Source organism: Passer montanus, unplaced genomic scaffold (assembly GCF_014805655.1).
Source record: "Passer montanus isolate IOZ18808 unplaced genomic scaffold, ASM1480565v1 scaffold36, whole genome shotgun sequence".
NCBI lineage: Eukaryota > Metazoa > Chordata > Aves > Passeriformes > Passeridae > Passer > Passer montanus.
Genome location: NW_024368374.1, coordinates 8216146 through 8238860, shown reverse-complemented (window position 1 = coordinate 8238860; position 22715 = coordinate 8216146). Strand labels below are relative to the sequence as shown.

The 22715-nt window shown below is 40.1% G+C and overlaps 1 protein-coding gene across 1 annotated transcript in view; it reads right to left on the bottom strand.

Annotated features, from left to right (window-relative positions):
- WDFY2 (WD repeat and FYVE domain containing 2) overlaps positions 1-22715 on the bottom strand; it is a 61286-nt gene that overhangs the window by 26354 nt on the left and 12217 nt on the right. Inside the window, exon 2 of the mRNA XM_039716727.1 lies at positions 4072-4139. Coding sequence (XP_039572661.1) covers positions 4072-4139 — 68 coding nt within the window. The remainder of the gene's footprint in view (positions 1-4071; positions 4140-22715) is intronic.

Genomic DNA, 22715 nt, shown 5'->3' with positions numbered 1-22715 from the left:
TTTTGCAGTACTGTAATTCAATATCTTCTCAATTTGTGTTATGTCTCTCTTAGGGCTAAATAGCCCATAGCTTAGCAAATCTTCCTTGATAGTTTAATTGGCAGCAAAGCTATATGAAGAAGAGTCACTGTTGACTGTGTAATAAAACTTGCTCCACCTTCAGTATTGACTCCCTCTTGAAATGTTTCCTGAAGGACAAGTAACCATAACTAGAAAGCCCATCAGATCCACAACCAGGCAGGCACCTCAGTTTATTTCTTTCCTGGAAGGGTTGACTAAATTGAATCAATGCAAAGGCTTCAGTTCAAGGAAACTGACAGAAAGGAAACAATTAAATCAGGCCTAGTAACAGTAACAAAATTGCTCCTTCCTGTACCTCTCACTTAGAAAAGGCAAACTGGGATCATCCCTTGCGAAGGTGGTGCATTACCATATTACTGAGGTTTCTAGGCCTGTAGCTGTAGGAAAAAAATGGACAGAAAACTCTCCAATTCTAAGCATAATAAACATCAAAGAAGTGTAAAGGCACTTAATGCCAGAACAGGTATATCACACAGCAACTTTTAAATGCTGGACACTTTGCCTACATTGAAAGAGCTACCAGTATCTCTGCAGGCAATGAGCAGCTCACAGAGAAGTCGTCTAAGGTAAATTAATTATTTGAAGTATGCTTTTCCCAAACACTTCAGAAGCAAATGATGCAAGCAATTGCTTGACACGATTACAAAAGAACTAATTTCTGAATTCCAGACCTGTCTGTACACAGTCATAGCAGTGTGAAGATACTTATTTTGCTATAATCATTTTCCCAAGGGAACTCCTCAGTAACATGTGCACTTAGAAAAATCATTATGTCAGCACTAAAATTATGTCCATAGCAGCTACACTGATGTAATCAGTTGTGCCACTTGTAACAAGACTGCAGCAACTTACTTTGGTAAAATTAAGACAATATTCAGGTACTTTAGCACTTAGGCACATTAAAAAGAGGGGAAGAAAACAAAAAGAAAAAATAAAACAAAAAAACCTTAAGCTTCAGAAATATTTTAGACTCTTTAGAAAACATATCCAGGAAAAATAACAGCACTCTGAAGACTCTCTACTTAAGAACCTATCTATGATTTGGATTTCACACGGGAAAAAGATTGATCTGAACTACTATGGAGGTCAAGCAGGATATTCCTGATGCAGAAGTCTGGCTGCAGTCTTTTCCTAAATACAGGCAAATACACACTGATTTTTTGCCCTTAGAAAATGAAATATGGAGGAAAATCCCAAATATATATTTCATGCTCTCAAAAACATGTCACCTTTATTAGAGGCTGAGAGAATCAGAAGAGAAGTACAGACTTTGGCCCTGCAATTTCTGGGACTCCCCTCTGAAATGTCTAAACACGACACAGTTTAAGACCAAAGGAGCACGTTTTGCATTGCAGTTGTTTCACCCTGTGAAAGGAGGGTGAAACAACACTAAGCAAAGTGTTAGTTACGAAAACCATCATAAGACAAGCAGCATATTATCTGCCTCAAAGAGTGGATACTCCATTGTTCACTTCATTAATAAATCCTCCATTCCACATCTGTAATAGGGGTTTTTGCTTGCATTTTGGTCTTTTTGTGTGTTTTACTTTTGTTGGTTTCTTTACTGGAAAAGTTTACCTGACTCTTGACTACAATTTCTTTACCTTTCATAAATTTGTGTCTGCTAAGCTGTTTTTTTTTTATTCTGTGCCCAAGGTGACAAATTTAACCATGGTTACACATGTAATCAAGAGTACACATCTAACCAGGGTTACATGTTTACAGAGCTCTGTTGTTAATCAGCTGTTGAGACAACGCTGGTGCGAAGGAAATGGAACAGCAAGGTTTCAGCTAGAGCTCTTTTCTTTCTCATGGGCTGGAGATGATGATCAAAACCATGGCCACTGTGTTATCCAGAATTTTTTGACCACAGAATCACCCACAGGCAAGTCATAAAACTTTCCCAATTAGGAGAAATCCTACCTCTAAGCTCAGAAGAGATCTATAATCTTGGCCATTTTGTACCATTAGGTATTTAATGATTTTGACATTCACAATGCATTGATGATCCTGTTTGGGTGCAGAACTTGACCAAAGCACATCACTGAGTCAACCCAACTCCTCAGCCTCCTCATTTCCCAGAGGACCTAGTCTGCAAACTCGGTTATTAAAGCTACCTGGTGTCAAACAATAAAATAGATTGGGTCACATATGACCACAGTCAGTCACAACTCACGTTAATGGGGTATCTATAGGTAGGACTGCCACTCACAGCTTGCTAAGCAGCACAATGGCACCATTGTGCCTACTACATTTTTACACAAAGAAACTCTCAGCAGTCATTGTTCTTTAAACAACAAAACCCAGTATGAACCTAAAGCAGAACACCATCCAAAAGGTGATCAACACAAAAGCAGACAAAACCATCATTTCCAGTCAAGTGCAGACTTGTGCAGATTCTGACTCAGAGCCCTTTTTGTGATTTCCAAGCTTAAAGGCATGACTGATTGTAATTGCTTCAGTTGTTAATTATACCTGATGATTCTTGAAATTGTTGAATAACACAATATAATTTCAGTATCTCATGCCTCAGAAGCACACCAGTCTATGAAGTGAAGGAGCACTGTCAAGTGTTCAGATTTACGAAGGAGCTTTGAAATAGTCCCCCTTCAGTGGAACTGGATCTACTCCATCATTTCCACTGAAACAATTATTACTGGAAATAACACAGCTTTGCTAAGACCAGAGGAGAATCCAATGAGATTCAAATATGTAAATGTATACAAAAATACCACATGGAAAAAGAGAAGTATCGATGCCAAATGGCTAGAAAGGCCATGTTATAACAGTTTGGCTGGGGAAAGCAAATCTCTTAGGACCAGTCAAGGGAACTCGGGCCACTGCCAGTGATCATGACAGAGCTCCACAGACTGCCATGCCATTAGCTAGTTCCCAATACCTTCTTGGGCAAAATCTTGAGCAGAAAGTACCTTGAAGGACTGACAAGTTCTTATTAAAAAATAATCATGACTGAGCTAGTGCATCAACAAAGAAAGATGAGGAGTCCTCCTCTCTACCAAACTGTTTTCTTAAAGCAGGCAAATACCATGGCTGCCCTACAGACCTAAATTGATGTTTCATACTAAAATTTACACCTATTAAATATTTCAGCTATCATGGAGACAGATGTCTCTTCCAAATCTACCTATCTTAGCTTAAAATAATCCTTTCTCCAGACAGTATGAATACCTCCATGAGACCTGATATGTGCTCCCCAATCTGGATTTAAGGTCAGCTTTACGGCTTTCCAAAGACAGGCTAACCCAGCACATCTAATTGAAGCTGACTGAAGAGCATTAGCATATGCCTGCCTCCAATGACCCACAAAATTATATTCCTGCACTCAGCACAGGGGTTACAGCAAACAGCAAGGTCTGTCATTTCTTCAACTATCTCTTGGAAAAATGGACATTGATCTGCAGTTTCTCAAAGCATGAACACTCTTTGGGAGAGGAGACATAATGGAGGGATCCATCAGGAAAATTTGGTTTTCCACATTCAATTGCAAAGGTAAAATGATTCCGCTTCTAAATTGGAAGAGCTGCCTTCCCTGTCTAGTATCTCTATCACATTAGGTGCCATGGAATATTAAGTTCTTACCAAATAAAAGCATTTACCATTGCACTTTAATGGACTGAGCACACACAGTAGGAAGGGCAGAGTGATTTATACCGGAGACTTACAAAGCTTTATGGACTCCATTAGGGGCAGAATGCAAGACCACATTTTGAGTTCCCACATTTTAAAACCTGTGTTTGCATTAAACGCTCATCCCTTGCTAACATGTCTGTATCCTTTTACTGCTGTAATCTCTGATGCCTCTCAGAAGCATTACCATGTAACTTTGTAAAGCTTCAACAGTACCAAGAGGATTGTTCAAGAATAACATTTGATACAGAGATGTAAGTGTGCAAACAGTCATAAGCATGAAGCTTCATCAAAACTACTTTGCAAATCCACAGTAGATACTGAACATCTCCTTATACTTACATGGCATTGCATGGTATATACTGGGCCAGTACTGCCCACTGTCTCTCTTCAGCCAGACACGAACTGTTCTGTAAAAGAAAAAACACAACATACATGTGAGGAAGTATTAAAAAATAATCATGACTGAATGAAAGCGAAGTGGTCATGATGAATGTACAAGATGTTCTTCAAAATTAAATTATTTTTCTGAGAGGGAAGGTAAACCCATGAACTCCTACACCAGCCTGATACATCAACCTCAGATTAACCCATGTAAGGTGATGAGGGTAGATGACTCCTTGGTGCCATCCAGTATGCAACAACTTGGCTGAACATATCTCAACAATATTTGGAAACTGCTATGGCTTTTATTTCTTTGCTTTACAAGGACTTGAACATGACTGTTCATTCAATGCTTCACGTGAGAATTTGGGGCACCACAGGCAGCCCAGTAGAGCATTCCTGTATCAGCGCTTCCAGTCTCTGCAGGAACCTTCCCCCTGCTCTCAGGGCAGGCCTTGGCCCTTCTGCTGCCTGTTGTTTCACTGTTTTGCTTCAGAAAAACCTCTAAGAAAAAGAAGGAAGTTCTGAAATTTTCAGCTGCTTATTACTAAAGTTATGTCCATTTGTGCCAAAAACAACCTCTTCAGCTTCAGGACCTTTCCCTCTCCTCCATGCACACAGAGTGCTATCAGAAGAAGCCACTGAGCACAAAGAAGCCAAACTTATCCTTCTCTGAAGAGGATGACCAAGGTGACAAGCAGCCTTGCAGGTCTCCTCTGCCTCCTCAGTTTGGAGTTGGTGTCTTTGAACAGAGACACCTAGAATCACACAATGCTCCCTATAAACACATCAGCAGCTTCCTCTCTACTAGAAGATCTTCCCAATGTATCTCAGGATTACTTTTGCTTTCTCATAATCATATTAGACTGTCAGATGCCTGTTACTCAATCCATGCCCTTCAGAGATTTGAGACATTTGTTGCTTGTTTCTACAGCAGAGGATCTGGACTGATGCACCATCTGGGTCATTAAATATTTATTAATTCAGCCCTCATTGTCATTTGCTTCTTTTGGTCCAGTCTCTGAAGCCTCCTTGTAATTGAAGCTCTCTCTTAATTTTAGTTCATCAGTTAATTTCATCAAAACACATCAAGTAACAGTGTCAACAGTTAAAGCAGCATTAACCTCTTACTTGTTTCTGCATAGCCCACTGTCACCTCACTTACAGCCCCCATTACCTTCCTTACTGCTCCTCTAATACTTATATCCAATGTTAACCAGAAAACTCTCCATATAATACAGTATTCATGCTTTATTGATTTACATTTAATGTGTTAACCTTCTCTAGAAAACATAGTTGTTAGCACCATGTTAGCATATATTTTGACCTATCACCCACTTCTATTCAGTCTTTTCCATCAAAATTACTATGCAACAGCAAATGCAGGAGGGATAAAAAACCCCTATTGTTTCTGTAACTTGCACTTGATACTATTAAGGAAAAAGAAACAAGCAAGAATGCCTCTTTCCAGTACATGAAACATGGAAATACAGCTTATGGAAAAGACTGCATGATCATTTCTGCTGTTACCTCATTTTATTCAAAAAGAAGACTGCAGCCCTCTTTAGTCAGTATGAATTCAGAGCAATGTCATAATACAAGAAATACATCATAATGGAATATAAATTGATCTAAGGCATTACATACACAAATATAGCCTGAACTGAGATGCTATGCTATGCATAATAAAGCAATTCAAGACCTAGTAATCTATCCTTCAAACTTCAAACTAAAGGCTGTACCACTCTGTCTTCCTGTATTGCTTATATCCAAAATCAAATTTCTGCTCAACTTACCCTGCCTTCAAATTCCTTTTACAGCAAATAATTCTGAGACCTTGTACATTTGGGCACTACACAAGCTGAATCATTGTAGAAATATCTCAAGCATACACTTTGAGAGGGTATGTTGCTCTAAAAACTAACCCTTCACTGGTTAACAAGTCCCGAGGTTAGAAAGCTCTCACAAACTATTCAAAACATGTAACATTCATTATAATTATGTCCCAAGTCTAATGGCCTTTTTGTGATGAACACAGCAGCAGCTCTGAAGCAAAGCCACCAAAACTTTTTATAAGGCAAAATTCACTGGCCAATAACAACGCTGACGTATCTTTGATGTGAGAGGGACAGACAAATCCTTCTGTCATTTCTCCCCACAGCTGACCATGGCTGTTGACCAGAAGCTCTAGATGCACATCAACCACTCAGTTTCCCAAACGGATGAGCTCTTACAAATGAGTTTGTCGTTGACAAGTGAGGTCATTGTGGCACTAAATGAGTGTGCACAAAAAATAATGGGATGAATCACAGGGAGCTGAAACAACTGAATATGAAACTACCCTGAGGATAAGCACCTGTGAGAGACCTGCCTTTCTTGACCATCCCAATCTAGGTGTCCAAGTGCTATCTGTTTCAAAATCCCCAGGCTTCAACAATATTGCCCTTCCTCTCCACTCTGATGCTCTTGCAAATAATAAACACAGTACAACATGCTACAAATAATTCAGCTTGCTAGGAAAGGACTGTGTAGAAGAACAGATCTTTCATAAGCTGCAGGAAATAAAAATGAATTTTATGTGCAAAAATGGCAATAATTTGAATGTTTTGGGTTGGTTTTGTCATTGTTTATTAAACTGTACCACTGCAGAATTACTAATCAATTTGACAGTTACATAGATTTTAAGACTTTTAGATGAATGATAATGAAGCAAAACATATTTTCTAGTAAAGTTTAAAACAAACAAAGAAGAAAACTGCTGGAGGTTGTGTTAAGAGTGAAGCTACTTCTACTAATATAGGCCTCTTCTAAGTTCCACACAGTATGCTCATTTCTTAGTGTAGTCAAATATACTTCCATTCAAGGACTAAATCATGTGACTAAATGACAACTCAATGAGAAACAAAGCATTCTAAAAATAAAAATACTATGAAAAGATGTCATCTAACTGTAAGGTGTGTGAAAAGAAACATAACCAGCAAGTCAGTTCATGCAACTCTTTAGAGAAACGTCTCCCCAGTAAATGATTTGAAATAAAAGAAAATAAAAGAACTTGTAAACAATTTATTTTAAAATTAATAATTATTACTATGCAAGTCTTTAAAGCAAACATTTAAAAAATATATTAAGCATTATAACGGATTTTCAATATCTATCTGTAAGCTCATGTAAAAGCTTGAAAGCTTTCATGTAAAAGCATGAAAATTATTCCTTATGTCAGGAAGTAATGATTTAGAATTTTCTTCCCTTAAACATCACTGAAATAGAAAAAGCATTTTACTGAAAGACATAAAACCAACCTCAGTTCAGCAATCTTTTCTAGGTAACTTTTTCTCAAAGTAGATTTGGGCTAAAAACAAACCATACCAACTACTCAGTTTGAGAGAAGCCAAAGGTTCTTGAAAGAGCATATCCTTTTTCAGCTGAAGTTCCACACATTTCTGTATACTTCTTTACAGAATATTACCTACTAGATGTGAAACCCAGAGCTTTTGGAGCTTCTAAAGAATGCAAAGAAAAAAACCCAAGCATGAGTGAAAATAAGCTTTTTTTGTGGATATCCAGCATGAGGAGTACTTGCTGCTTGCATGGTTAGTGGACTTAAACAGCATCACCTGGGTCAGGATTCATCCTTCAGCTGCTCTAGAGCGATTCAGTCAGCATCGCCATGGAAATAAGTTGTCCCTTCATTTTGCTGCCAGCAAAATGACTTGGAAAGATTTTTAGAAGCTGTCAAATCGATGGATATTCTTCTAGTCTTTTCATAACGGAGATGATTTATTTTTAAATGAGACAGGCCACACAGAAATAATTCTGCCATACAAAAGACAGACTATGTCTTCATATATTAAAGGGATGTAAAAATTGCCGATTTTAAAAGAAAAATTGCTTCTCTCTGTTATGGTGAAGAGAATGTGCTAAGGTCCAGGTGGCTGTGGATGTACCAGCAGGTCTCAAGCACACTGCCAGGCTGCGCAGGTGTGCAGGAGGTGGGCTCCCTTGTGCACCTTCTACTCATGGAGATGCCCATGTCAACAGCAGCACATCCACCTCAGGTCTGTGCACCACCACCTACAGAAACTTACTCAGTCACTGGTACCTCATTTCTGATAAAAACAATTTGTTCATACAAACCCAACTTTGTGCATCTAGGCTGCAGTGTGCCTCATGAAAATATGCACAATGCTGCCAGGTTGTATGCGAGATTCTCTGCTCTGGCCCTACTCTGGCCGCAGCAATCATCTCATTGCTGGAAAACTCTGTTGCTTGGAGTGCTGGAGTTGAGTTTCTGTGAGTGACTCATAGCAGGGCTCCTGTCTTTCTCTTTTGTGCCTTGCATGAAATTAAGGCAAAAGACAAACACTGCTGTTGCACACAGTACAGACATGCTGATGTGTCAAAGCACTGGCCCAAGATGTTTGCATGTTGCAATACTAGGAAAATCTGTGGTAGGGAGATCCATTGCCTCAAGAAACAAACTCCCTACAACACTCCACTTCTCCAGAATATCCATAAACCCACCAGTTCTAGTGTCACAGTTTGAGTGAGGAAATCTAATATATCCACTTCCCATAACAAATCCTTCCTCTCCTGTTAATTTCTTTTTCTTTCTCACTTCTGTCTTTTAAAAAGTTTCTCTTTGCTGAGATGCATTTCTCTAACATTATCACCTTCATGCTCCAGATATACACCAGAGAATAACAGAGCAGAAGTAACTCCCAACACATACAATTTACTACATTAGTTTCGTAGGTATTCTTGGGAAATTGCTTTAAATGGCATTTTAATGTATTCTTTATAGTTTGTACCTTGGACCATATACTGCAGGATTATTTTATCTCTTGTTTTGCTGAGTGACCAAAACCGCTAAGCATCAAACGAAATGTGAAATTATGTTTAAGTTTTTATTTTATTATTTTACAGTTTCATTCTTATTTGTAGTGAGGACACAATTACAGAGGTGCAGAAACTTTAATCTGTCACTTTCTAAAGTCATCAGGCTTATTCAGAGACTGCACATTATAGTTCTTTAGGAAAGGGGGCTATGTCAACAGTGCAAATGACATGGTTAAAAAGAAACATTTCCTACTGTCCACTGTTCTAGCTACAGAACTGATTTAACATAGTTTCAGAACAGTTTTGAAAAAGGAAAAGGAATACACTAAACTATTATGGAAAGTTCTTTAAAACACTCCTCCAGCTATTCATTGACAGAAGAAACAAAAATATTTTAGGATAATGTTATGTAAGCATTAGTGCAATCTGTGAGGCTTCAGGCATATCTAATGGAATACTAGCACACATTCTTACCATCAATACACTGAAGACTTCTTCAGTGTTGAAAAGAAACTCCACCTATTCCTAAATATACAATAACAAACAATTCAGAAGTATTCAAAAGACATGTTTCTGTAGAAACTAATATTTGCATTTGTGGCAGCAAAAGCTTTACCTGATGTCATTAAACAAATGTGACAATAGTAGCCTTTGAAGTCCAAGTACACCACTGATGGCTTTATCACTTTTAGCAGCAACACACTGCCATTAGAACTAGGATAAGGAAAATTATTTAACAACTGCATTAAACTGAATTATACAGTACTATAAATCTCTCAACCTGTCCAGAGACTTTTTGCAGAGATGGGAAGAGATTCTGACTTCCCCTGCTTAGTGACGTGGAACCCTACTGTGAGAAAAGGATCTTTCATGCTTAGTGTCAGCTCATGAACCACTGCCAGTGTACTGGAACCAGTGATGAGGAGTTTCATCTCTCCAATAAATTTTGAAAGAAAGTGTATGAAAGCAAAAATCAAAACCAGAACTAGTTTCTAGGCCAGCTTGTTTTCAGGGAAAACAAATAGAAATGTAATAGCAGAGTGCCAAAGCCTCAGGCAACCAGAGGACTTTATCTAACAGCCCTTATCCTATCTCACTTCTGTCTTTTAAAAAGTTTCTCTTTGCTGAGATGCATTTCTCTAACATTATCACCTTCATGCTCCAGATATACACCAGAGAATAACAGAGCAGAAGTAACTCCCAACACATACAATTTACTACATTAGTTTCGTAGGTATTCTTGGGAAATTGCTTTAATGTCCTCCTAAATGAAAAGCAAAAAAAAAAAAATCAAGACAAAACTGCAGTAGTCCCACACCACCCCCACCAAACCCAACACCAAAGGCCCAGGGAAGTGCATGACTGTCTCCCACTCAGAGTCATCCATACCAATTTCCCCAAAGCCTAACACACAACTGTGATGGTGGGTTCTGCATATACCCTGAAATGTTGGGGCACATTCCAGGCGCTACCTTGTTTTCCCCAGTTTTGATGAACAAATGTGTGATTTCAGCTGAACTGGTCAAAGATTATCTGACTGGACTTTTTCTGAGACTGAGACCACATGCAGCAATGCAGCCACAGTATAAGAAGGATACAAAGGTATTTAGAGACCATGCCATAGAGGTCATCTGAGACTGAGACCACATGCAGCAATGCAGCCACAGTATAAGAAGGATACAAAGGTATTTAGAGACCATGCAGTAGAGGTCATAAGGATGGTGAAGGGCCTTGAGGGGAAGCTGCATGAGGAGTAGCTGAGGTCACTTGGCCTGCTCAGCCTGGAGGAGACTGAGGGGAGACTCCATAGCAGCCAACAGCTATAGGGAAGTGGAAGGGCAGGTACTGATCTCTTCTCTCAGGTGGCCAGCAATAGAACCCGAAGGAATGACATGAAGCTCAGTGTGGGGAAGCTTAGGTTGGATATTAGGAAAAAGTTCTTCACTGTAGCAGGCTCCCCAGGGAACTGGTCACAGCATCAAGCCTGCTGAAGTTCAAAAAGCATTTGGACAAAGCTCTTGGGCATGTTGTGCGATTCTTCGAGTGTCCTGTGCAGGTCTAGGAGTTGGACTTGAAGATGCTTGTGGGTCCCTAGCCTGGATACCCTATGATTCTATGATCACTCTAGATCTGGTCTAGGGTCTTTTATGTTACAAAAGGGCAGGTTCAGTTTCTGAAATAAAGTGCAAGAGCTACAAGATCAGGAAAGGGGGAAAATGTGTGGGGAAAAGACTAAAGGGTTCTGAAGGATGGACTGTTTTAGAGAGGTTCTGTCTTACCACTGATTACATAAAGGCATTTCTAGAAGATATAATATATTCATGATCACCTTGGTCTGTAACTCATCACTGGGCTTCCTATAAAGTGGAAGCATTTTGAATAATGATATGATACCCTGTATCTGTATTTTGAATAACTGAGAATAATTTTGAATAATAAGAGATACTCTGTATCTTTCAAGCCCTGCAACAAAGCCATAGGAGCAGTAAGATCTGACTTCAAGAGGAACCTGGGCCAGCTTCCTACAGCCGGCACCTTTGACATCCTGCTGTTGTATTCAAAACACTGCTGCCATTGTCAGCAATCCAGAAACCCTCCTACACAAAGCTCAGAAGCACCAGAGGAACAGATCATGGCAAAGGAGGTGAAGCAAACAAGCACTTCACACAGTCCTGGATGTGAACAGCACAGGGAGCACACCAAAACCCGTGTGGAGGCAGCTGGATCTCTGAGCAGCAGCTCAGCCACCAGCTGTGAGGAAGGAAGGAGTCTCATGAGCACTTGAACATTCAAGTGCACTGTCAATCCCACCCAGTGATATAAAAAAACATTGCACAAAACAGAGTGCCAAGCAAGCAGGCAGATGGACTGAAAGGCAGGATTTTTTTTCCACATAAAGCACACTAAGCAGTCAAACCATGCTTAATAAGATGTTTCCACATTTAATTCATGCTGCTGTAACTAAATGCAGATGCACATTGCATAACAGGGAAAATGTCAACATTTTGGTAGGTTATATGCAGCTAGAGGATTACATGGGTTTCTCAGGGTATTATGCCCATCAGTTGTACATAGACCGCAGGGAAATAGACACCATTTTATTTAACACAGTTTTGGTTTACATAGAAGGTTTTTTGGGTATTTCGTGGGAAGTGACTAAAACCAAAGACTCACAGGAGACAATATCAGGGGAAATTAATTGTTATGACTTAAAAAAAAAAGAGATAGTGACATGACAGCTTTACTACTCAGCTGTGAAACAGCTTCCACGAATTTTTCAGTTTTCTGGACAATAAGCAATGCAGTTCAGTGATTTTTCCAGTTGCCTGAATACACATGTCTGGGAGCAGTGCAAGCTGTGCTCTTCAGGCATGGGACAAAAACCAGATTCTGAACAGTTTCCACTTTGGAAACTTTGGTTAAGTAGAGGCCCAAAAAATGAACCATAAGACACAACCACAGAAAAATACTCTGTTACCTTGAGGTTACTAGAACAAGGTTCAGAGAGCCAAGCTGCCTCAGGTCTTCAGCAGCTCCACAAATTCAGCTCTCATCATGTGTGATAAGGAGCAGTGTAGTGACTACACCACATTCCAGCTGTAGGGAAGCTAACTTTTTCTGCAAATGCAGGTAAATGTAGCACTGGAGTTCCCAGTGAGCATCAACCTACAGCTTTGGAAAGAGTGAAACAACAAGTATTCCATCACATTGAGACTTCTTTCAAGCAAAGTTTCAAAATTACCTCCTTAATTAAAAATTTCACACTAGTTTTCCTTACAGATCTTTGGGGTAACAAAATGATCTTCATCTCTCTCATACCCACAGACCTCCTTCACCCATACCCCACCAAATGATTTCCCTTCCAAAACAGATGCAGCTTTGGAGCTGCCTGTACTGATCAATTGCTGTTTGCATTCAGGAAGCATAAACACACAACCTTTTGAAGGTAATTGCATTGGATGATTTAATTATTGCAATCCAATTACTTTCACCTCCTTCCCACATTCAAATGTTTCAGTAATGGAAGTTATTAGAAAGATCCTCATTAGATTAAAATACAGACCTGCCATGCAGTAAGTGACTCAGTGGAACCATGCTAAAAATACCCAGTGGATCCAGAATTTGCAAGAAACTCTCCTACACCCTCTAAATTGCCCGTGTACCAAAGGTGAAGAACTAGAACCCACCAGATCACTGTCCTGCTTCCAGCTGCCTGGTTGGAACATCTGTCCAGCAAAACACAACACTTTTTTCTCCAAAACTCCTACTGGCTATCAACTTCCTGATCATTTTTAAGTTAGTTAAGTTATTAACTCTGAATAAAAATGAATGCGTTATTCAATTGATAAAAAAGTGGATCCATGAAGTGAAAGCTGAACATACTAATTTCAATGTACATACCACCAGTATGGCATTTTCTAATAAATTACAGTCACATAAAGGTTAATTTACAGGAAAAGACTGATATTTAATCCCAAGTTCTAAATTAAGTCATACCCTTAGGTCTCAACTTATTTTTCATATAAATGTTTGGTTAACTATCCTGTGTAACATCTAATATATTACACCTTTACTGCAGAGGAAGGAAGCCACATTTCCACATATATAGGGTGATGCCCTCTCTCAGCATTTTAATTTTTGGACCTAAGTCATCTGCATCATTCATTGAAACACCCTCTATAAGAAGAGAAATGCTTTTGGTTTTGAAGTACTGCTGAACAATTACAGCAGTGTTTTTTCAGAGACAACAAACATATCTACTTGGAATGTATTTGTGTGCTCTGTGCCACACCAAAGGGCTACTCTGCTAATGCTCTTCTTGAGGCATCAAGGACTTTCTGCAGAGGAATCACATTTCCAGTTCCTCCAGCTGAACCTGAACAATGATTCATGGGTGATAAAATGTTCCCTCAGCTTTTCTGCTCCTTGCCGTTTTCCCCTCCAGGCAGCCCGACTCAGAGATACTCTCACTGTCCTCAACTCCTGCAGGCTTTGCTCTTCTAGAGCAGGCAAGAAGCCACTCTGCTGCTCTGACCCAGCAGGACAACTTTGGCTGGAGAGTCTCAGTACTCTGGGAAGGAAACCAGCAAGGTCAACAGAATTAGCACTAGCAGAAAGGGATCAAGAAAGCAGGGCAAAGCTATGCAAATCAAACCCTGTCCTGAAAGGCTTGTGCCATAGCTGCAAAGGAACTGTAGCCCTGAAGTGCTTTACCAAGGGCTCAGATTTCTTCTTATCATGCATACTGCGGTGTGTTGTGAGGTGCCAGCAAAGCCCAGCAAAACCCAAACTTCTGACTCTGTAATTCAGAGGTGATCTGGCATTTCAACGGCTTAAAAGCCAGTCAGTTTGTCATCTCTGCATTCCCACGGGGGTTATGGGGGGAGATGGAAATCAACAGAGTTGAACGGAAACCATCCTCAAACCTGTATTGTGAGACTGAATATTCCATCCTAAACTTTGGGTTTTATTATTTAAAAAATCTCTCAAACATGCAGGGCCTCTTTACATTCAGCTACTTCTCTCATATGGCCTAATTGCAGCTTTTCTAATCTTCAGCATTCTACTCCATACTATAGTGATTATATTCTATCATGTTTGAAATAGTAAATTTCAATTTTTAAACAGCAAATGTCAATAAACATCTTCTTGCTCTCCTCCTACGAGAGTAGAAGTTCTGTTGTCTCTACCTTCTCTGCTGGTTAGTTGCTGTGTATACTCATAATTTCTTACATGCTTCCTCTTTAAGGTAATCAATCTTTCCAGTCTCTTGGAAAAGCTGTTCTTGTGTTCTGTTCCCCTTACCTGCTTTACAATCCCTTTAAAGAGACAATATCCTGTCTGAACTGTCATCTTCTGTACTAAATGCAGCAATTCAGACGCAAACAAACCTGCTAAATTATATGACCATTATCATTCTTTTCTTTTCTTTATGCATCTTCTTCCTGTACGTACACTAGCAGTGTTTATTTGCAGCAGGATTTAGAAACTTACAGACTATGGATGAAAGAGAAAAAACCATCAATATTAGATTTTCTCCATAATACACTGCTATCCACTTAGTAAGTTTTCCTGAATTTCAGATCTCTGCAGACCCAATCAGCTTATCTGCTAATTTGGGTTAGACAACTTGTCCAGACTGTTAGAGAAGGGAACAGAGGATTTGTCAGCCACAGCTCTCAAGGGCAATCCCAGAACCACATGTTTCTGGCAAGAGAGGTGGAAAGAAAATTATAAAGGAGAGCAATAGGCAAAGACTATCAAACACCAAGAAAAACCTTGACCCTTTGCATCAAACTTTCTCCTTGGGAAAACAGGACAGGAAAGCCATGTCTATTGCAGCAGTGTAGGGAAGACACAAGACCATCTCTCCTCAGGCACAAAAAATAAATTCTTCAAATATGTGAAATGGTGCAACATATTGCAGTGCAGTCTTGTAAAGACGCCTAGTGGAACTGTGTCCTGATAGGAGACCCCTGCTCAGGTGACTGCCCCACCAATAAAGCCTGTAGCAACTTCAGTTCAATTACTTGGTCACTGTCTCGTGAGTAACCTCCTCTTTGCTATAAGGGACAGATTTTGGTTCATAGCAAAAGCATCAAATATTATAAAAACCTCTTTGCTGGCACCTTATTACTACCTTACTTTACTGGCATTTTTTTTTAAGAGGGTTACAAGAAGAGTCCTTTGCAATCCCTGTCCAGATGCTGTCTCAGCTTGCATCCTCCAGATTTCTACTGCTGCCATTCACAGGGGAAATATCAGTATTATTTTGGAAGAAATAGATTTGAGGTTGTGAGACAAAGTCATCTCTAAAGACCTGCTTCTCTGCTTAGCAGCCTCACACTTTTAGATGTTATTACAAACTAATCCAAAACATAATATCCTTAGGTTCAAAAGTAGTAAGTATTTACTAGGTCATGCTACTGGACATGGTTATTACAATAAGGTGTCAGTATTTATATATTTACAGGAATCAGGGATTCAAGAGAGAACAATTTCAAGACAAAGATTTTCAAAGTCCTTGCTGAATTAAATAGTGGGCAACTCTACATGATCACTGGAAAACCTGACCAACTTCACCTATCCTGAATAAAGATGAAGCTTCTTATCAGAGAGCTGAAGACCACCTACTTCCAACCCCCCTGCCACGGGCAGGGACACTTTCCACTAGATCAGGCTGCTCAGGCTCCCATCCAGCCTGGTCTAGAACACTTTCAGGGATGGGGCATTTGCACCTATGGATGTTGCCTTCCAGTGAAAGGCTACTAGTTAGCAAAGGCAGTGCAAAGAAAGGTGTCTGAAGTACTTGGCCTACTCAAGGGTCATTGGAAGCAGAGAATGGTAGCAGATTGAAGCAGACCAGATCTATTGCTGACCTTGGCAGAGGACACAGGATTTTAGATGGTAATACAAGGTAGAAGACAGCTAGAGACAACCCACTGGGCTAGTAAATCCTTGTGCTATTAGGTAAAGCATAAAATCAGCTCACAGCATCTGCTCGGGAAAGAGATGAGCTGAGATGGGGTAAAGGCAGCAAATAAGAGAAGAGTCCTTTTTGATCCTGTGGCCTTGCAGGCTCAGCAGCGCCTGAAAAACGAAATCATGTTTGTAATTCTACCTTGACTTTTTTGCAGGTCAGACAGGATTGCTTCTTACACAGAAGGCAGGGAGGGGAGGAACAGCTTTCCTTACAGATAGTTAAATTACTATGCAAGGAGACAACATGTCCAGTTACCTCAAGCCATGAGAGACATGTCCCACAGACTAAATCCCACTCTGTTAGTTTCAGAATCCATGTGTGCATGTTCTCTGTGTCAAGAAGTTCCTCCTCCCACTCTCCTGTCCTGGTATCTGAGACATGCTGAAAACACCCAGGAATGACCTGACAGTCCAGTAAGTCTCTTCCACATGTCATATCTAATAGAAGTAAATTGTGTCTTATCAGCCACACACGGCAAACTTTGGAGGAATGTTTGCAATTTCTGAGCAGTTATCAAGAAATGTAAATTATTAACAGTTGGCAGCAGATTAAGCAGTTTACTTAATTGAGAGATGTCTCAACTACTGAGCATCAGAGGGAGGCAGGGCACACGGAGGCCATATTTAGAATAAATTTTCACTCCAGTTGGAGGGGAGAAGACAAAGTATTAGAGATGTTCTGTGGACAGGATCTGGCCCCTAAAACAGATCAGATGAACAGTTAGCTCTAAACAACACCAACAGACAGGAACAGCAAGTCTACAAGAAAAACTGAGAGCAGTTATGACCTCGAACACTGCAGTGAACAAATGGGTTGCTTTGGAAGTGCACACATATTCATCATCTACACTGCACAGTGGAAATACAAGCTAACAAAGGCTTTTAGAAATGCACAACCATATAATTCCACAAATGCATCTTTCCCCCTGGCACTGCACCTTTAAAATACTTGCTTCACACTCTTAAGTCTACAAGATCATGGTTTGTCTTTGCTTTTCCTACTCTTTCTCTTTTTCAGAGCATTTAAGGGTTTTGTTTGATCAGTTTTTGAAAGGAAAATATTTCTGTAGAAGGAAACAAAGGTTCATGGTCTGACAGCTACATGCTAATTAAAAAGCCAGTGAATGCTGAGGATCTATGTCCTACCTTTTCCAGTGGCCAACCATTAACTATATTTAGAACATAGGAACCAAAGGAGACAGTCCAATAGCCAGTTACTTCCAAGCCATGCTCTTAAAAGCCAAGAGACATTTTTCTGTCCCCCCATCAGTTCTCCCACACTGTCTCTTTCTCTGGCACCCTTCATTTTAACACACATTTCAAACCATGCTATTTCCCTCCCCAGAGTTTTGCCTTCAGCATCTGGTTCAACCACAGCTGACAGTGATTTTCAAGTCTTGCTAGACTTAGCCTTTTAAAATTATTCATGCTATTGGCAAGAATTTAAGCTTCAGATGTGCATGTGTTTGTGGGAAAGGTGCATATAGTCCCTCTGCATCCCTATTTTTCTGTTTTCAGGAACACCCCTTAACCAGCAGGTATGAGGCTACCAAGGTCACCTCTCCCTGGCAGCAGCAAGCCTTCAGCATTTGCACCCCCACAAGCAACTGCAGAGGTAGCCCATGTTCCTCCTTAAGCAGCTGATGTTCCCTTCCTCACCAAGTCAGCTTTGATGCAGAGGTAGCCCATGTTCCTCCTTAAGCAGCTTCCTCACCAAGTCAGCTTTGGAACAGCAGGGCAAAGGCAAATATTGCCATTCCCCCCACCCAATGCAAATGAAAGAAGCTCTTCCCATTTGATTTCCATTTCTCTACTGCTTGTAGCATCCCATCCCACTCGCTCATGTCTGGGAGGCACCATACATCCACCGTCTCTCAATTACTCATAACAATTCAATGCATTTTAATAACATTTAAACAGGTTTAAAAAAACCTAGCAATAAACTGGGAATTACTGCGGACTCCTGCTGGACCACAGAAGCGGTACTTGAGGTTTTCAGAAGGCAGCACTTGGGAGATGAAAACAGCTAAACACACTAAATGCCTTTTCATATCACCAATGCACAAGGTGGTTTTTACCAACTTCTGGTGTCAACAATTTTCCTGATCCAGGAAAATGGATCAGCTGCCCCATTTCACTTTCATATCAGCTGACTTGGATATTGATATTTAACAGCATTAGCAAGGATGTGCAGCTGCTCCAAGTTCATGCAGGAAGGAGACAGCCTGCCTTTTTTGAATTCCAAATTGATAAGAGGAGAATCACTGAAAGAATTAATAAGCAGGAAGGTGAGGAAATGAGAAAGAGTTGAGAGGAGTTAGAGATAGAACACGAATGGGAAGAACAGCAGCAGGGAACAGGATATAAAGTACAAACAATACAAAACCCTCAGTAAGGATGGCAGCAAACATCTGGTTCAGTAACACTCAGACAAGGAAACTGAAAGAGCACAGAGTTTTGGTAATAACAGGTCTATCCAAATGGAGGTAACAAGCTGAAGACAAACCCTTCAGAGCCCAAGACTCTCCCACCACCACAATTACTGGGGTATCAGAGCAGCATTGTGCACGTTGATTGTCTTTCACCAGAAGAAAGGAGAGAAGTCCAGCTCCACATCGTACATTTATGAAGCAGCCTGCTGACATACATGGCAATGAAAACCTCACAGCTGCACTCAACAGCTACTCTCCAAATTTGTAAATTGGAATGTATTTCCCACATTAAGGCCTCTCCCCAAAGTGCAGTTGCACTTACCTTGATACCTCACAAATACAAAGTTCTTGCTCTGTTCCTTGGGACACTAAATCCTTTCGGCTCTGTTTACTTTCAACAGACAGGAACTGGTTTTTGCATTTAAGACAAACAAAGGATCATTATCTCTCTCTGTGACATAAGCATAGAGAATAAGAAACAACAGTTTGAGAAAGGAAGTTATGACTATTGCAGGCTATCTGAATTCAATGTCAAGTGGTTTTTTCCCCAACTGCATACTGCAAAATGTATACATATTTTAAGGAAGACACAAAGCTCTACTTCTGTTGCCTTCCTCTGCAGTGTTTATGGAAAGCTTCAAGTCTCAGCCCTGGTTCTTACATTCCTACTCTCTTTTCTTCCTCAACTTGAGTCAAGTCATTACTGGGTCCCATGAATGAAATATTTTTCTGTTCAAAGAGCTTAGCTTTTGAGAAAACAAACACACAGTCTAACTTTGTCCTGTTTAGGAAATATTTACAAAAATTGCTATTAGTGAAAGATAAAAACCATTTGTTTGAGATACTTGTAAATCAGTCCTGGACATATAGGAAAAGCAGCACCACAATCCAGTTCCACCAGAGAACTTAAGACAATAATACCAAACACCAAAAGGTCTAAAATAAGAGCACAGATGTGGGGTTCTGCTTCCAGAACCCCATAGAGGTGGGCAGTGAAAAATTGAATTCCCATGAAAGACCCCAGTGCAAGCCAATCCACACTATACACACTTATCAAAGATGCAGCAGTTACAATTTTTCATGGCATCAAGACTGAATATGCACTGACTGAACCAGAAGTAAACTTCTCTGCAAGGCAGGATAGATAATCACATATTCATCCCTTTCTTTCTCTCTACAAGGAAACCTTTCCATTTCAACTTCCAGCTTTAGCAGATGATTTTTCCTAATTTTTTCAGATAATACATAAACAGATCACGTCGCCAAAGAGCAACACCACTGTCACTCTGATCTGATTTCAGAAAAGAATATCAGTTTCTCAGGAAGAAGAGAGCTAAGTTATGTTGTTCTGCTTATTTTTGTTATGTCTACATAATTGATAGCTATTTGTAATTTAATTTTATTTGACTCAAAATATGCTTCTCTCAGCCCATGGTTAAAATGACTGTTTCTACAAGACTTTATGCAATGGAGGCCAAGTAGAATTTCTATTTGTGTCTAAAGTAAGACAGTGCAATGTTGTAGTACAGTAAAAGCAGCAGAGTTTGTAGAAAAATACTATAAAGATTATTGTACAACTCATTCCAGACATACATGATTCAAAGGAAATTTTGCTGCTTTCTTGATCCTCTGATGCCTTAAAAAAACAACCATAATCTTATAACAACTCAGGGCTGAGCTAAAATATTCTGACACCATTTCCTCAGTATCAGAGGACCTGTACCAGAGAATTTCAGATCAACAATCTTGAGAACAGTTGAAGTAACGTTAAAAATTAAACAAGAAATTTTTAATAGAAACTACAAAACCCTCCTACAACAAAACACTCCACACAAGAAAAAACCTAGAAGATATAAATTCCTTGACAATCCCAGAGGGAACACCAACAGACTGTGGATGACAAGGCAAGTCCAACAATCCTTGCCACTGGAAAGCCTGGCTCCAAGACAAAACCCAGCTTAGCAACTTGGGTCAAGTTCAGGAAGAGGAGAACACAGCTGCCACAGGGCAGCACCATGCCAAAGAGTGTCAGAACAATGATGCTCCATCCAACATATATTTTCTGACTCTGTTGCTGCTCCATCCCAATTTCTGTGGCAGGCTAAGGGAAATCTATCATCCTTGAGAAGAAGTGCATGCACTCACTCCTCCAGTAATCCAAGTATCACCTGTCAAACACTCAGCTGATCCCAAGGTCAGCAGCAAAACTCTCAAGTGACACTGGAGCAGGATGAAACCAGGCACAACAACTTTGGTGCTTGTTTGCATATTGAAGCAAAAGGAAATTACTATTTCTTCCTAATAGGAGACACATCACTCTCCCCAAAACGTAAAGGAGAAGAAAAAAGAGAAGGACTTAAATACTGAGTGAATCATCCACCACATACCCAAATGGAAACAGCTTGTACAAAAACTGTTATGATTGTGGAAGAGACTTCCCACAACACTTTGCCCCAACAACACCTTTAACTTCTGTTACATTAGCAGTGTCAGGTATACTGGACAAGGCAGAGACACCTTGATAGTTACAGAACAAGCATCTCTAGCTATAAAGTACTTTCTATTGAAAATGTGCTTTGAAGACTAATTTAATTATTGTGCCTGAAGTTTCCTTGCTTTTCTTAGGTACAGGAGCTCACAAGCTATTGAGGCAGCCCATTTCCTCTTCTTTGTGGCATCACCAGTTGTATTAGGAAATGGAAGTTTCTTATTTTCTGTCCTCCTTGAAGTTTTAATACAACCTACAAAATCTGTTAGAGTTTTCTACAATCATTTGGAGCAATACCAAATGTATGGGCAGAAAACTGCTTGAGGTAAGGTCTGTGACCACTGTACATCCAACTTCTTTTCAATTATTTTAAGAATTGAAAGGAGCACAAATGTCATTTTTATGAATGAAGGTTTTTTCGAAGATGTAATGCTTAGGTAAAACTTCACAGCTGAGGGTCTCTGGATTTCCTTGATCTTCTTCAAGCTATGCTCTAGATTTGAATGGCCCTGATGAAGAATTCTCTGTTCAGCATCTAACGTCCACCAGTCTGTTGCAGATGCAGATGATTGGTGACTTGTATTTCAAAACTGGTCATTACTACAGTTTAGCACTGTTTTAATACAGGACCAAAGCTTCCACATGGCCTGAAACAGTGAAGGGACTGTCACACTTACTGGAACAAACCTGGGTACTTTTACTGACAGGCACAGTGCAGCTGCAATGACACTAAGCCCACTGGAAGATGTTACCTCATAATGGTGTAAGCAGGGAAGGAGCTGGCATATAAGGAAGCATTCATGTCCCGTCTGCCAGACCTACAGGACATGCAAAGCTCTGCTCAAACTGGCCAAAGATACATCCCTGGGTGTCAGAAACAAAGGCTCATGGAGAAAACATATCTTGACAGCTATTGAGGAATGTCAGAAGATGTATTCACATTGGTTACAGGTCCAATGCTTGGGCCTCCTGTGGTGCAGAAAGTGAGCACGGACGTCTGACTGGAGAACTTGGTCACAGAGGCCATGAATGTGACTTCAGTGCCGCAGCTGAGTTCCAGCCCTGGGCTGCAGCCCTGTGGGTCACTGGCTAATGTCACAGGGGTCCTGGGAGACCAGTCCTCTCTGGATGTCTGGTAGAATTTATCTTAAGAATCTCAAACTACTTTGGTCTCAAATTCAGGTTTTTAAAACTTACTGTTACAGATCTCTAACCACCAGAAATATTTACAGCTATGACAGTTTCAAGGGCTGAGTCTTGTTTAAACCAGTGGCTTAGTTGGTTTGAGGTTTTTTTTTTAAATCACAGAACCAATTTCCTGTAGGCAATCTGATACCCTACCAGGAGGAACAGCCACATGACCT